Source organism: Chiloscyllium punctatum, chromosome 2 (assembly GCF_047496795.1).
Source record: "Chiloscyllium punctatum isolate Juve2018m chromosome 2, sChiPun1.3, whole genome shotgun sequence".
NCBI classification, from domain to species: Eukaryota; Metazoa; Chordata; class Chondrichthyes; order Orectolobiformes; family Hemiscylliidae; genus Chiloscyllium; species Chiloscyllium punctatum.
The window spans coordinates 71,591,008-71,608,097 of record NC_092740.1 but is presented as its reverse complement, the minus strand read 5'-3'; the positions used below and the strand labels follow the sequence as shown (position 1 = coordinate 71,608,097).

Here is a 17,090-nt window from a genome sequence, read left to right as displayed (position 1 = left end):
ATACAGCTTTAAGGAAAAAGGTGGGAGAATAGAACAAAGTCATAATTCTTAATTGCTGAGCCAATGCAGACACAATTGGCCAACAATAGTATGATTCTGTATTATTCTCAGAGAGAATCGTGAATACACTCTACGAATGCATCCTTCAGACTACAGTAAAGACAACTTTTATTTGTTTGGACTGTACTGTGAAAATTAAAACAATATGGCTTTAAATCAAGAAAACTGTGCAAGATGGTGGTTACAGTTTTAAAACCAAGTTACTGGAGCACATTCTATATACTATGCTGACATATTGGAGCAGTGGGAGGCAAATATCCAGATAGATTGGCACCATCGGAGTGTTCAGGTCAGTCTTTTGATTGGCTTTTCAATTGGTACCAGTTGGTGTGGGTTAAGGAGTGCTCATTTCTTTTTAATTGAACCTATTTTTCTAATCAATCTAAGAAATGATATTATACTCCTGTGGAACAGGCAGGACACCCAGTCCAGGGGTAGGGAACTATCACTGTGTCATGAGAGCAGCCTCAAAGGAGTGCTTATCATCATAGCAACATCTTGATTGTACTCACTTGCTGAGGATCCAGTGCTGTGACAGAACAATACACTAAAAACATCTTGCCTGCAAAGAGAAAACATCTCACCCTTCCTTGTGTGTGGAGGACGAGGAGAGAATATTCTCCCTCACGTTTCTTGTGTAATTTGTTCGGTCTGCAAATCCCCCGTTGAAAGGAAATGTAGTAAACGAACTTTAGAGGCTCTGAAAGGGCAAATTCTTAACCAGTAAATCGAAGACTGGGAATCAGTGTACCCACAAATGTCATCAAACAGTTGGAAGGAATCAAAAGCAACCAAAGAGAGCAACTCATCGGTATGTGTGAGCTGCACTGTGCTACTCTGATCTTTTTTTTCCTCTTCCCCATCCATAATGTTTGAGTTTCATCTTGTCTCTGAATGTGTATGGGAATTTTAAGAGGGTGTAGAGTTTAAGTTAGAGTTACAAATTAGCAATTCATGTTTCTTTTTGGACATTGGTTTATACAATTTATTTGCATTAAATAGTGACTTATGTATAAATGAAGAAAAACCTGAATTAGACAGCTAAGAAGAATTGGGCGATTTGAGAAACAGTGGATTTGATTGACAGTGCACTATGCCCAGCGAGTTATGACACTACCATTGGACAGGGGTTGGGGGGTCAGTTTGCTGATGGTTGGTTTGTGAAGTACTGAGATTCAATTCCTGCACCACCTGGAATTACCATGAAGGATTCTCTTTCTCAACCTCTTCCCCCATCTGAGATATAGCGGCTTTCAGGTTAAACCACCAATTGTTTCTCTCTCTCTCTCTAATGAGGGAGTGGCTCTACAGTCTATGAAGAATATGGTGATACAATACCTTTGTCTAATCCATAAGATCACCCATGTTTAATGTAGACCCTTTCTTACAAGCCCTTGTTGATTTATACACTAGTGTATAGTCCTATAGTGCAGTAAGTGCTGGATGGTCGACATATACTATTACTAGTGCCTTCTTTCCTTTGCTATTTATCACCACAGAAACACCTTTATTTAACATGACATTGGTATTCTTCCTGATTATTCTTCTAAAGTGCTTATACACTAAAGTAGCTTTGCCAGTTTACTGGCTTTCAATCTTGGTTTTAAATCATCCTCTGAAAATAAGCAAACACCAAAATATTGATCATTGATTTATTACGTAGTCTGCAGTTCTGAGGTGTCCAGTATATTTTGCAAATGCCTAATTTAATTCATTGGGGTTTATTACTTGCTTTTTTGTAAATTGCTTTCTATATGTCTTTCCTGTTGATAGCAATAATTTAGCTTTCCTTTGTATGAACCAACAACCTGAATAATTTCTAACCACATACCTTTTACTTGGAATTCTTATAATCCTTCTCTTTTAACTCTGATCCTAAGTAGATAGAGATATATTCTCTCAGAGGCACACTAACATCTGGTCCACAATGCTGCTAATGCTTCAAGTTCTGGGTTTTCAGTTTCCCAGTCTTTTGAGCCTAATCCTCAGTGTATGATGATGCAAGGAGACAAAGCAGCAGACACACTGGACCTCTGAAACAAAGGCCCGTGGAAGAGCAGTACTGCTGGGCATTTACAAACAGCAGAAACTGAAAGTGGTGAGGATGACAGTGTCTGGTTATGGAAAGGTTAGGTGAGTTAGCAATAACTTGACTGTTTGTATTATAATGTGGGAAAATGTGAGGTTATGAACTTCGTTTTGTAGCTTTCTGCAATCTTCCTCCATTTAAATAATATTCAGCTCCTCCAGAGGGTCTTGGGAGTCTCCAACCATGAACTATAAAAAGCCAGCATCCAAGTTCAGCAAATAATAGGGAAAGCAACAGGAATATTAGCCTTTATTTCAAAGCGAATCAAATATAAAAGTAGGGATACTTTGTTAAAACTATACAAGGCACTAGTCAGAGCACAGCTGGAATAATGTGAAGTTTTGGGTCCCTTACCTTACTGAAGGTTTACTGGTATTGGAGGGCAGTTCAGAGAAGATTCACTGAGCTGATACTGGGTATGGAGGAACTGTCTTATGAGGAGATTGAGTAGGTTGGGCATGTACTCATTGGAATTTAGAAGAATAAGAGGCAATCTTATTGAAACATACAGAATTCCTAACATAATTGATGGGTAGATGCAGTGAGACTGTTTCCCCTGTGTGTCTTGGACCAGAGGGCATAATCTCAGAATAAGGGGTCACACGTTTAAGACAGAAATGAGGAGGAATTTCTTCTGAAGGTAATGAATCTATGGAATTCTTTACTGCAGAGTGCTGCTGAGATTGGGTCATTAAGTGTATACAAGGCAGAGATGGACAGTTTTTTTATTTTGTAAGGGAATCAAGGATTATGGCCAAAAGACAAGAAGAAAGTGAAGTTGAGTGTGATGAGCTCAGCTGAATGATCTACTGAATGACAGAGCAGAATGGCTTACCTCTGCTCCTATGTCCTCTGGTTCAAGCCTGAGTGCTTTTAATGTAATTAAAAATATTCCACTGTGCATTATAGAAGCATTGTAAAAGAAAAAGCCATAATACCAAGCCACATCAGAAGCAATGAGGGCAGATGACTAAAGGCTTGGTCAAACATGTAGGTTTTAAGAACATAATGGAGGAAAGCGAGGTGGCAAAGCAAACAGACAGAGTTAGGGAAGGAATTCCAGTAGTTAGGGCTCAGACAATTGGAGGCACAGCCAGTAACAGAGTGATTAAAATCACTATAATTAGAGGAACATAGCTATTTTGCGGAGTTTTGAGGTTGAAGGAGATTACAAGACAAAAGAGCAAAATCCAAGGAGGTTTGAAAACAAGAACGCGAATTTTAATCTCTAGCTCGCTTTTGGTTAAGCAATAGCCAATGTGGATCAGTGCCCAATGGGATGGTAAGTGAACTGGACTTGGTAAGAGTTAGGGCACAGACAGCAAAACTTTGGATGATTTTAAGTTTAAAGAGGGTACTAGTAACTAGATATTGGACTCCTTATTGCAAAAGCCAATTGACTATTACTTTCCCTTTATCGCTTATGTATAATCTCAAATTTATAATCTGGAAGTATTCAATTCACAATCTTTGCTAGGTTATGGACCTATTAAAAAAAAAGCAAAAATCAGTAGAATAAGTTCTGTCAGTAAATGTGTTTCCAGTTTCTTAACTGAGTAATCCGGAAGTTCAAGATAGACCCATTTGTAAAAGTGTAATAGTACACAGGGCTATTCCAGGTCACATCTTTCTCTTCGACTCATATTGTTTGTTGTCTTTGTATTTTGTGTAGTAATTCAACATTAAAGCTTTGACATACTGTACAGCTTTAAAGTTTTGAAAATTCACCCAGATGCTAAGCCTTATGTGAAATCCCTTGTAGTCTGTGGTTTCTTATTTGGGAGAATATGCGTTGCTCACCAAGCATTCAGGCTGTTGCCTTTCATCAAATTTAAACTTCCCAAATTAATAGTAGATATTTTTCATGTCAACAAGTTAGCGACTTTGTCAAAAGGGCAAAATTTGCAATCTATGAAATCTCTGTAAAAACAGATGAAAAGGGGAGTGCCATCATTGTACTTCGAAAAGAAAACTGCATACTGAGAGAAAATTAAACAATATTTGATTTCACTTTTACCAATTTTAAAGCACGTTGGAAATACTAGCAGGTCTGGCAGCATGTATGAATAGCAAAAGTTAAAATTTGATGATCTATTCAGTATTTCTAGCACGTTCTGTTTATAATAAAGATTTCAAGCATCTGCAGTAATTTTGCTCTCGTATTAAAATTTATGCTGTTTGCTGATCCTTAAGCCTGAAAATAAAGTCAATCAGTAAGCTGTGTAAAAAAAGTCATCCATTTCTTTGTTTCTCCAATCACAATTTCGTCCCATTCATAACAGCTAACATCATCAATAGTACACTTGTATCAAAGTCAACCTCCCTGATTTAATAAGCTCACCATGAATAAGATGCTTTCCCTAACTATCTTCCAATGTCTCTAAAGCCCTTGAAAATAATGCTAGGAGTGAAACCAAGAACCACTTCTCCACGAAGGGAAATCTGAAAAGTGTTCCATAAAAGGCTGGGTCAAATGAAAATTTCGAGTCTGAATGATAGTTTTTTTCTAGGCAACATATTCAGGCTATAAAGGAACAAAGGTAGATAAATAAAATGGACTACAAGTCCATAATAAGTACTACAGTCATGGTTCTGTAACCTAAATGGCAGAATGGGCTTCAGGGACCTGTTCCTAACATCTTCCTCCAACTCTCCCAAAGCTCCCTATTCAGGAGCTGAATAGTTTATTTAGCATTTGCAAATTAAAAATGAGCAGTTTAGAAGATTATGTTGTGGACTGTCTCTTTAATTCAATGTAACTGAGCAGTAAGGGAGAGTCATGTGAGCTGCTACAATTTCTGCTCAGCAAACTTGTGGAGCTTGGGTTACTATGGGTATGGGCCTGGTTGAGAATTATTTGGAGCAAGGGTACAAAATCTACCTGAAAACAAAGGCAGGAGCAGCTGGACAGACTTTCGCTCCATATTTTGGACAGGAGAGAGAAGGCACAAGAGACAAACTGCTGCCGTTGGTGTGGTCAGCAGGATGGACAGGGTTGCAAGTTACCAGGCAGAACAGCAAGCAGAGGATAGTCTCGGATCAAATACACAACCTAAAGATTCTAGAAGATTTGCCTTAAATAAAGCAGGGGCAGAAATCATGGACTCTACAGCATTTGCCTTGGTTCAGTCAGGAGGACAGATAGCATTATTTTCAAGGACATTAGAGGTGCTAGGCTATAGGTGATAGTTGGAGAAAGCATCTTATTCATGGTGGATTTAAGTAAATGAGGGAGAGTGTCTTTGAAACAGTACTAATGATATCAGCTATTCAGTGGGAAGATGATTGGGAGCTTGGAGAATCCAGGAAATGGATGTGTTTATTAGACAGTCTCCTAGTAACTAATTCAGGAATTCTCTGCAACTGAGGGAGGTACCGCCAGTCATTTGGTGTTATGACTCCACGTTGCCAGGATAATGAATTAATTGGAAGCTGGGAACGTTAGTAGACTGTTACCTATAAAGACTAATCCTGTGGATTATGTGCTATAATCTATTTGCTGTGGGAGTTATTGATCACATTAATCAGTTAAATTTCTGTAGTTTAGAATATTAGCTGCCATTAGGGAAAGTTTAGTTTGACACTGCTTATCATTTGTATGTATTAGTGCCAATGTTATGACCTGAAATTTTGTATTGCAATTTGTGAAAGTTGACCATTGACAATTCAAGTAATTTTTAAAAATGCTAACATCCCTAAAGGGGATTATAACATGTTTTCACAGTACTGAAACTGCCTTGTCCAAAATCACATCTATATAACTGATATTCCATTTCTTTTAACTTTACATCCTCCTGTTGTCCAGTTTGAAGGATTGCAGTAGAACCCCAGCAGGGATTATTTTCCCTGCTCACAGTTGTCACTTCTATACTTCCCTTAAAGATGTATCTTTATGCAAATAGTGCATGATTTTGGAAATGTAAAATTGTCCATTTTGGCAGGAAGAATGAAGCAGCAGCATATTATCTAAACGACGAGAGACTGCATGTTATCATTTATTGTGAGGGGAAGTGAACACAAGAATATGGAGATTATGCTTCAGTTATACAAGGCACTGTTGAGAGCACATCTGGATTACTGTGTATGGTACTGGTCATCTTATTTAAAGGAAGGATGAAAATGCCTTGAAAGAAGTTCAGATATGGTTTATTAACCACTACGGTTCAATAGAATAAGAAATGCATTGATTGAAACACAAGATCTAAAGAGGTCTTAACAGTATGGATGTGGAAAGGGTGGCAGAATCTAGAACTAGGCAGTCACTATTTAAAATTCACAGATAATGCATTTTTTTCCTCTAAGAGTTGAAAGTATTTGCAACTCTCTTCCAGAAAAGGTGGTTCAAGCAGAATCGTCCAATATTTTTAAGATAGAGATAGATTGGTTCCTCTGAAGCAAAGAGGTGATAGGTTAACTGGGGCAGGCAGGAATGTGAATTTGAGGATACAATCAGATCAGCAATGAGCAATGTTGAGGAACTGAATGACTCCTTGCTCATGTTCATTATAAGCGCAGAAATCACATTAAAAGTATTACAACATTTGTTTTATCAACATAAGGTTTATCCACAAAAATCCAACTGACAAACAAACTACATACAGTAATAATTTATTTTGAAATTTTCATTTAGTTATTCTGAAACAATTGTCCCATTCATAAAAGAGTAGCCATCTCACCTCAAATAACAATATACAACAAGTTACAGCATAGCAATGGCTCTAACTACTTTTCTGGTAAAATCTAGATCAGGAGAAAATACTCCAGTCCAAAGCTGTAAGGTTACAGACAATCTCTTTTTTTGCAGCACACACACAGCAGTGTATATTAACACACTGTAGCTATCTATGCACATCATGTGATCACAGAATTGAGTCATTGCTTCAAACAACATACCATCCAATCTGATCATGCACAAGAGCAGGCTGGGGAAGGTTGTTGCAGCAGAAATCATAAGGCTGTGAATTTCACAGCTGCATGATTGCTTAGAGGGTTAGGATACTTCACAATTACTAACAAGGAATATTAATACTCAGTTCATTCACTTTTTTTTGCATGTATATAATTAGATATCTAATTTTTAAAACTCCCTGACCTTTTTTTGCTATTAAAATGTTGAACATGATTCATAACGTTTTAATGGACTTACCTAGATAATTTCCAAGTATTTTAAAGTTATATAAGCCAAGCATTACATAAAAGGGTTATGGCAGGAACTCTTAATACATAATACAAGTAAAACTGACTGTACACTGTGTTGCTTTTATGACTTGCAGGAATAATCTCAAACCTCCTAACCAAATGCATCTGCCAAATTTCCACCAGCGTCTATATTGTTTCCTATCAAATATGGCTTCCTTAAGAGACCCTCTGCAAAGAGAAAAACAGTCAAGATATTTACAAAAGCATTTAAGTTGTTCAATATTTCATGTAAAACCAGTCACCTCCAAATATCAGCTAGTTAGGCCAAAATTATACATAATAAATCAATTTTCTACAATCACAGTTATTTCAAACAGAGGTCACTAAATATGATCCAGAATGACGCTTAGGACTTTGATTTCCACTGGACTCAGTGGTTTCAGATTTAGAGTTCTCTTTTCGTTTATTGTTGTTTACAGGTGTTGGGATTTGAGATGGCCGAGTGGAGCTGTTGTCTGTGCTACTTTTACGAGGGCTGGGTACGTAGTTGAAAGGAGTTACTCTTGCAGCAACAGTACCACTGGGTGAGTTGTGCTTGCTTGAGCTGTTTGAACTAAAAGGTGTACGTTCGGTGACAACCGTGGTCTCAATTTCTGGTGAGGTAGCCGAACTGTTCACAGCAGATTTTGCTTCTGTGATTTTTTTCTCTGGACTATCTAACTGTGTAAATGAATTTAAACATTTTTCCATTCTTAGACCATGAGGAGGAGTTCTGTGTCCTGACATTGGTTTGTTCTGTCCATCACCCGAGCCTTCTTCGTCACTGAGAAGTAACTTCTCAGGCACATCATCAATAACAGGGGGTGTATTGCCCGTTGGAGATTTTCCAGGCCGAGGATTGTTTATTGGGCAATCCTCAATTCTCACCCATACATCCTCAGTCTTTGATACAGGTGGCGCCATCTGGTATACTAAATGCTTGGATTCAACATTATTTGGTGCTGAAGAATTCAGATGGTGGTTCGTTGTTTGTGAAATTTCATTATCTTTAATTTTCCTCCAAGTTCCCCTTAAAGGAGCTTGGTTTTCCTTAGCTTGTTTATTACTGTGAGCAAAATTCTGATGTGGTCTTTCATCTTCACTTTTCGCCTTCTCACTTGATTCTGAAGAAGCTGACAGAATTGATGAAGAACTTCCTGTTCTTCGCCATGTGCTAACACGAGGAAGGGATGAAGAATGTTTGCTGTGTTCCCGTTTCCATGTACCTGATCGATTCACAGGAAGCCTTGAAGGACTTTCAGAATGAGATCGAGCTATATCATGTTTCCGCATTGGCCGTCCTTCAAGATATTCTGCAGTGAGATTCTGATTTGGAGGTACTTTTCTCCAACTGCTGGTTTGATTTGGTAAATGACTGGGCATCACATCTAGATTCTGAGATGGACTTAAAACTGGAGTCTGAGTTTGTGATCTAGTTGGTGATGCAGGCCTAGAAGGTGGTGACAAAGATTCAAATGAAGTAGATTCTTCTAATTTTCTCCTCAATGTTGGACTTGGGGCTTCTTTGATAAAGGTCGATTGACGCATTAATGTAGGCCTTTCGGATCTGTCGGATTCACTGCCACTTGATTTTGTTGAAGACATTCTTGAAAGTTCCACTCTTTTACCTGGTACAGTGTTACTGCCACTCTGGCTTAACCCCTTAGAATTTGATTCACTTCTTGTAATAGATGATGTGCCCTTTCCTAAACCTGTTTGCTTTGAGGATGCCTGCTGATTCAGTGGTCTACCTGAAGATGTGTAAGACATTCTTCCCGACCCTGTAGGTTTGGCTGAGGCAGTGCTTGGAGAAGATGTCCTTGGCAGTTGTGATATCTTGTTAGATGGACTGATCCCATTCCTACCTGGAGATATGGAGTTGCGACCAGGAGATTGCATTGGTCGTGACAGAGATTGTGGAGAAGGTCTCGATGGAGTAGAATCTCTAGATCCTGATCGAGAAGATCCTTTGCTGCTTGCTGCTCCCTGAGCACCTGATTGCTTGCTTACTGGACTCAACTCTGATTTTATTGGAGTTTTAATGCCTCTTGGTGTGTTGTGTGTGTTTTGACTTGGGCTTGGGCTTTTAGAAGTTGTATTTTTTGGTGGCATCTTCGGAATAGGACTGGTGCTAGGTGAACTGTTCCTTACACCAGGGATGTGAATCATGGTTCTTCCACGTGAGATCATTGGCATATTTGCCTGTTGATTGTACTTTGGCTGACTGGAAACAGTCTCAACATTGGAACGGGCCTTCCCAGTTATTAAACTTTTATAAACCCTTTTCCCTCCTCTAACAGCTTTAACATTTTCTTCATCATTCTTTTTGTTGTCATTGGTGATTTTCTCACCAGGTTTCACAATTTTAGGGCCTTTATTGGAACCAAATGGTTTTTCTTCCTGGTCAGGTGTAAGGTGAAAGGGTGATCCTAAAGAAATACCAGATTTAAGCGACAGAATGGAATCTGAATCAGAAGAGCCCTGCCTTGACAGGCAAGCAGCAGCCTGATGCAAGCTGCTCACGATAGAATTAGCACCCTCTTGAATGGCTTTCCAGTCAAAACTTTCAGAATCTGGCGAAAAAGCCTGTTCTGAAATAGGACTTTGTACTTGCTCTCTTAAATTCATAGGTTCATCTGTCTCTTCTACTGATGCTGCAGAAGTATCGCTTCCTGCATTTTCCCAGTTACCTTTAGCTTTCGTAAGGTGTTTTTTCTTTTTTGGCATAGCTGAACTTATGCATTCCTGTAGAAGATCATCTTCAGAGTCAATGCTGAGAGAACTAAGGGAACTGTTTCTAGAAAAACACACAGGTGTGTCTTCAACATGAAATGACTTGGGTGCATAGCCGGAGGCTGGAGGTCTGTTCACTGCAGCTTGACTATTTGTATGCTCTCCCTGTTCAGTGTGCTGTGTTGATTTTTTATTATTATTCTCTTGGTCAATATCACTGAGAGAACTTAAGGATGAATTTCGAGAAAAGCAGACAGGAGTATCTTCAATGGCAAAATTCTGCATTTTCTCATCTGTCCCAGTTTCTCGGTCACTGCTAACTTTTGGTGTTTGGGAGAAAACAGCTTGCCTCTGTAATGCAGCTTTTGACTGTCCTCTACTTGGCAAGGGGTTTTGACCTGGTTGTATTCTATCAGTAGGTTGTTCATTATTACAATTTTTTACATCAGTAGAAGCTTTGTCTTTTTTGCCTTTATCTTTTTTCAGTTCTGCTTTTTCTTTCGTGAGATCAGTATCATCGTCATCAAAGTCAAGTGAACTCAGTGAATCATTCCGTGAAAAACAATATGGAGTTCCTTCAATTGGAGTGTAATGATGTGGGGAGTCAAATAGAAAACCTCCACGAACACGGTTGTCATTACTTGATGGTTTATCGTGAAAATCCCCAACAGAATTTTTTGTGCTCTGCCTTTTACTAGCCTTTTCCATTTCTTTTCTGTGTTCTGTGTAGCCTTCAGCAGAAAAGCTACTTGGAGGATCTGATGTAGATGCTCGCTGTGAGGAACGTGCTTTATATTCAGTATTCTGAGATAGTGGTTTCACTGGAGATGTTGGTTTTCTTTTTTCAGTCTCTTGTTGATTTGCATTGTTCACAGATGTTGGTGCTTGTTGCATTTGATTCATCATTTTTTTAATTCTGTAGGGTTTATGGCTCTTTCCTTTTGGCATAGCAGAATTTATACATTCAGCAAGAATATCACCTTCCTCTAATTTATCATCTTGCCCTTGCTGAGCAGTACTGAGACCTTTGGCTGCCTCAGCTTCATCCATACTTCTGCCATCAGTTGGGATGGTATCTCTCTTTTCCATCATGGCAGGCTCAGATGCAGGCCGAATACCTTCTGAATTTGCCAATTCATTTGGAGGTGACTCAATTGTGAGATCACTTAGAGATGTAGCTGTTGAAAAGTTTATTGGAGTTCCTTCAACACAGTAGACACGTGGCATATCTTCTCTAAATAAGTCGTGATTAAAACTTACATGCTTTTGAGCATGGACTCTACTTTGATTAGAAAGTAATTTGTATACAGGCAGCTGACTAGGTTTTCTTGCGACAGGTGGTGGTATCCGTGAGGTTGAACTAGAAGGAGTTTTCTTTGCTTTACTGGAAGATTTAGTTGGCATGGCTGAATTTATGCATTCTTCTAAGATATCAATATCATCGTCGTCATCATCTTCCAGAATATCTTTCTCAGGTTCTGTAGCTTTTTCTGTTTTACATTTACTATTTACACTAGCATCTTCCTCTTTATCAAGTTCTTCACTCTTATGATCATCTTCATAAACAGGAGGCATTACTCTGAGCTCAAGATCTTTTTGAATAAATGGCTCATCAAGACTAAGAGCACTTAAACTTGATGCACAAGAAAACCCATCTGGAGTGTTTTCTGTGGCAAAATGCATTAAGCTATCACCGTCCTGAGGAACTTGAACTCTTTGGACTGCAGCATTAACAGCCTCTTGCCTTTGGCCAGTCTCTCTGCTTTTAACATTAGTTTGATCCTTGATTTTATGTACCTCTCTCTTTAGTTGAGCAGGTTGAGGTGGTGGTGTTTTACTTCTGCTAGGAGGCATTGTCTGTCCTGGACTGTCTGGAAGGTCACTTGGACTTATAACTCCACTGACCGTTTCACTGCAAGGCTCACTCTGGATGGAACTGGCAATTGATTGACTTTCAAAGCTCCCCAGTGAACTGACTGAACTACACCTACTGAATACTAAAGGAGTTTCCTGCACATAATGCTCTGGTGGGCTTTTAGGAGTCTGTGCTCCACTCTTGGATGGCGATTTGGCACCTGAAGAAAACTCAACAGCTTTTTGCCTAGAAATATCAGGTTGAGACACATTGGTGGCCTGCAGCCTACTCTGTTTCATTCGTGTATGCTGTGAAGTAGAAGAACCCTCACCTAATGCAGCCTCAGCAGGTAACTGGCCATGACTTTCCTTGAGGTCAATAATCTGCAAAGTGGTTCCATCATCTGATACATGCTTGGCTTGACCACGCCCTTCCATTTCATCCTCTGATGACAGAGATGATAGTGAACTACATCTTGAAAAGCAAATTGGAGTATCCTCTACACAATAAGTCTGCATAGTTTCTTGGTTAATTGAAGGAGCCTTACAAGTGGCTGATTTCTGTACTGCAGGAGTGGGAGTTGTTCTGGTTTGTGTAGAGCTAGGGTGAAGTTGCCTTGGTTGACTGGATGTGATTTTGGAACTTGATGTGCTTCCACGACTTGATGCTGAATGGTCTTTTGTTGCATCTTGAATTAAAGGACCTTTCGAGTACATAAAAGTTTGCTTCTGTGAAGTGGGGATTTCTGAGGAATACTTCAAACTATAATCAATTGGCTGTTCAACATGATGTTCTTCCTCTGTAAATTTTATACTATAATTTGTAGGCCTATCCTCTTCCTCCTCATGCTGCTCTTCCTCGGAGTACCGTTCACTATAGTTAGTTGGTTTGTCATCTTCATAATCATCTACCTGGCAAAGAGATGGATTAACTTTCTGGTTCTTTCTGTGCTCAGAATCTACTCTAATTTGCTCAGAATTGTTATGTGCCCTGGTGCTGTAAGAGCAATCTGCTTGACCAAATCGAGGTTGGAATTTAATATGTGCTTCATCTCCACTGCAGGTACTTTCACAGTAGATGGAATATTCAGAAGGTTGAGTTCTGGCCTGTTTATGTTCATTCCTTTTTATCTCTTCTTCCACAGTATGCTTTTGCCGTGCCCACTGTTCATTTTGAGATGGACTCTGTCGGCCAGAATTTAACTGTTCATCTGAATATTTAAGACTATAATTAATTGGTGTGTCTAATTCTGCATCATTGTCATCTAAATGATTAGCATTGTGAATTTTGTTGGCAAGATCAGCTGGATATTTTTCATAATTGCAGAATTTGCTTTCATCATCTTCTGAGTAAGATTCTATTGATGGTTTCATTTGCCCTCTTTTCCCATAGCCATCACTGCTACTAACGCTATTCAAGCTATCATTTGATGACCTTCTGTACTCCATTTTCCCATAAGGCATGGAAGTGGTTCTGTTGGAATTTTCAGGTTTAGCATAGTTAAAAATGTTAGAATTGGGATGAGATGATGATGCACGTCTCATTCCAGTCCTGTCCTCTGGCACACAGTGTAGGTCAGATGCAGACGCTGAATTCCTGTCCTCAGAGGATAAATGCATACTTGTTACTTCTTCCATCACCTTCACTATTTGAGCTGCAGTGGTAGGAATCTGTCGCCCTACTCTTTTAGAAGGATCTGGCACATTATCAGATGAAGCAGGAAAGGAGGTAGTATCTGTTCCTCTTCGATCTCTTTCTATGCTTCGGTCCTTTTCTCCTCTGGAACTTTCTACACTGCTTCTGCTGTCTCTCGAAGGACCAGATAACAAAGAAGTAGTCATATATGGTGACAGCACAGTCAAATTTCCAGTGTTGAAACTCTCTGATCTGCATACCCCATCATCATGCCGCCCAGAGTCCAAAACATACTCGCTGTATCTGCCTTGCTTGTGTCTTTGTCTGTTGCGATGGGATGTTTTAGGGCTCAAATTATCAATATTATCAAAAGTTTCTGATAATTGTTGAGCATCCAGCTCTGCTTCCAGAGCTTTTTGTTTTCGGACATGCAGAGATGGCAGACTCGATCCTGGAGACATAATATTGGCATCTTTGTATTTAGCAGGTCTGTTGGCCATTAGGTTCCTTAAAGCTGCAGCACTTCCCATTGCGATCATTTTGTGTTTAGAATGAATTAGATTTTTGAGCATGCTAACTGCTCCCATGTCCCACAAAGATTCCTGATCTTTTGCATTTCGAGCTGAGAGATTCCAAAGAGTTCCACACGCATTGCTAACTATTGTCAAACTGTGCGATTTTAAGTGCTGTAGCAACGTCTGCAGGCAATTATTTTCTCGTAGGATGTTTCTAGGAATTAGAATTAGAAAATTAATTTTTTAAATTTATAAAATCAATACACATTAGCATATATTAATTTCAATCAAGGCAAAAAAATCTAAAAATAAAAATAAGTTAACCATTCATAGATTAGTTACGCAGACTATTCTTTTCAAATTCATCAACTCAATCTTGAAGTACTTTTGAGTGAAGGAGGGAAGGAGAGAAGAGTTGAGGAAGCAGCAGTATGGATTGGGAAGGGAAGAAAGGAAGGGAAGAATGCAGGGAGGGATGTAGTAAAACAGAGGATTGCGCTGACAAAATGTTAAGTTTTCTCCTGCAAGAAAGAGACAGAGCCATCATTTACATGACTACTTTACAAGCAGCATCCTACAATAAGACTGATGCCTACTGCAGGGAATCAGCACCCTGCATGTGGGGGAACCTGCTTAGTGTATACAAGGCAGGCACATTCAAATCTATTTCCATTGACAATTCTGTCTTCAGAGAATTCCCAGAGTGAACACAGATAAATAGCCATTGCTTCAAGCTCATAACAGGACATATATTCAAATTGTTGTAGTGGTATAGGACTTTATGGAAGCACAAACCTGAACAGGACATACTCAGCAGTCTGAGATTGAAGGGGGAGAAACAGCTAACATTTCGAAATGATTATTTTCATTCGACTCCATTTCTATCTGACCTACTAAGATTTTTCCTAGCATTCTCGGTTTTTATTTCGGACGCAGTATATTGCTTTTCTATCCATAGAAGCAGATGTCTTCTATTTTTCTGTCTAAACAGAGTAAGGCTCTCAAAATATTGTATTACTGTGTCATAGACATGGTTTTGAAGTACCAATGTGAATTCACGTCTGTCATTTTGATTAATCATTTATTTTTGCCCTGTAATCAAAAATTACACCTTAGGATAATTTACAATTAGTTTTAGCTTGACTGATGTGACTTGACAGTAAGCGGTTTCCTCATATTCCTAATTTCTGCAAAATTTTTCATGGCAGTGCACACTATTATCTGTATATCCTCAGCAATTTTAGGGGGCATTAACTTAAAAAAAAATCTTGCACCTTTCACGTATCCTCTAAAATGGGCCAGAAATAGCAATGAGATAAATGTTTAGATGATCTGCTTTAGTGCTATTGGTTAAGGCATAGAAGATACTAAAGGTCCTAAGAGAAACTTTCCTGCTGTTTACTAAATTGTACCATGGAACCATTTATATTTACCTAAGCAGAAAAGGCTTCAATTTCATGATTCTTGATTACAGAAATGTACTTTTGCATTGAGGACTTGGATATATTATGAATAAATATGAATCTTTTACTTTGAATATTCTGTGCTTCAGAAAATTGTTACAAATTGTAAGTGTCAGTGTTGTTACCAAAAAGTTCAGGACTAAACATATACATGCTTTCAACAGAGGAATATTTTGCACTAAGCGTTGTTAACTGATTTAATTGCTTGAAAATAACTTTCTACATTTATGCAGGTGAACTAGTAAAATTCTTTGCAGAGATATTTTGTTTTTCTATGAAAGTATTCCCCATGTCATTAATAAATTAATAATTCAAAAGAGATTGGGGAATTTGCTTATTAAGTCAGGCAATGGTTACAAATTCATAAATGCAATCACGAGCCAAACTGTGCCTGTCCTGACAACTTTTGATCTCAAACCAGGAAAGGAAAATTTTAATATCTTAAATTCTGTGAAACCTGCAATTGTGTTAAAGGGTGTTTTAAAGAGACTAAAGTAGGGATAATAAATTGGACAATTCTACCATTGTTTCAGTTTTTCTAGAGCTAACTAAACCAAAGAGGTTTATTAAATAGTCAGCTAAAGAAGTCTTTCAGCTATCTGTAGCATCAAGCAAAGGAGATTTTACAGGAGTGTACTATTTGAATGATGATTGTTTCTGGAAAAGCTGAAAGGAGCAGAGTTCCAGTTTCTAGTGATTTGGCAACCAAACCATTGAGTGAGAACAGTGTGTGATCCAACATACTAAGGACAGAATTGTAAAGACAAAGACTGTAGACTGTGTCACATCTGTGTGGGGAGTGATGTGAATGCTTGGAATCTCATGTGATACACTTCATTGTACAGTTATTCCATGTGCAATTTATAGCTCATGCCAACTGTAATTTACTTTTAATTCATGTCTCATTTGTATTGATTCTGATTTATTTTGATGCTGCAAGTAGTAAAATCCAATTAGTGATTTCTTCACTTGGGAATTATTTGGTAAATTTGATGTGCGTATTCCCTACTGGGATCAGGTAATACAGAGGAGATGACTGAACTAATGGGAATAATTTGTTATAACACAAAAAATTTAAGAAATCATTTAAATCATTATTAGAAATCCACGTAATTGACTTTCATGAAGTAATGACCAATTATTTCCATAAATAAAGATGACACACACACCTGTGATCTTCATTTGTAGCAATCAGACTAGAAACATTTCGTAGGATTCCACCTCCACTTTCAATAATGGCAAGTGTATTAGTTTGACTTCTGTAGGTTAAAGTGCTGACCAAAAATGCAAGAGCACCACACACAGAACAGATGTCAGCCTTATTCTCAGTGCAGTGTGCAGATAAATTCCAAAGGGCACTAAGAACACTCTTCAGGGTTGATTCCTTTAAAAAAATGAGAATGATTTAAGTTCATTTTTGTTTGAAAGGCACCTTGAAAAACATTTTTGAATATTTCTATGGTATGTATTTTACATTATGCATCTTTCTGACATACTCCACATTTGAATGTTGCAACATATTTAATTTGCATCAGAACGTCTATGATCACCTCCCCTAAAAC

General features: G+C 38.4%; 1 protein-coding gene across 5 annotated transcripts in view; it reads right to left on the bottom strand.

The window, feature by feature from the left end:
• Window positions 1–6,689: 6,689 nt before the first annotated feature.
• apc (APC regulator of WNT signaling pathway) overlaps window positions 6,690–17,090 on the bottom strand; it is a 191,408-nt gene continuing 181,007 nt past the window's right edge. For all 5 annotated transcript variants that reach the window (XM_072583698.1, XM_072583716.1, XM_072583726.1 and 2 more), the window contains 2 exons: window positions 16,698–16,912; window positions 6,690–14,279 (listed from right to left, as the gene is read on the bottom strand). In XM_072583698.1, coding sequence (XP_072439799.1) covers window positions 7,658–14,279; window positions 16,698–16,912 — 6,837 coding nt within the window. In that variant the 3' untranslated portion in view covers window positions 6,690–7,657. The remainder of the gene's footprint in view (window positions 14,280–16,697; window positions 16,913–17,090) is intronic.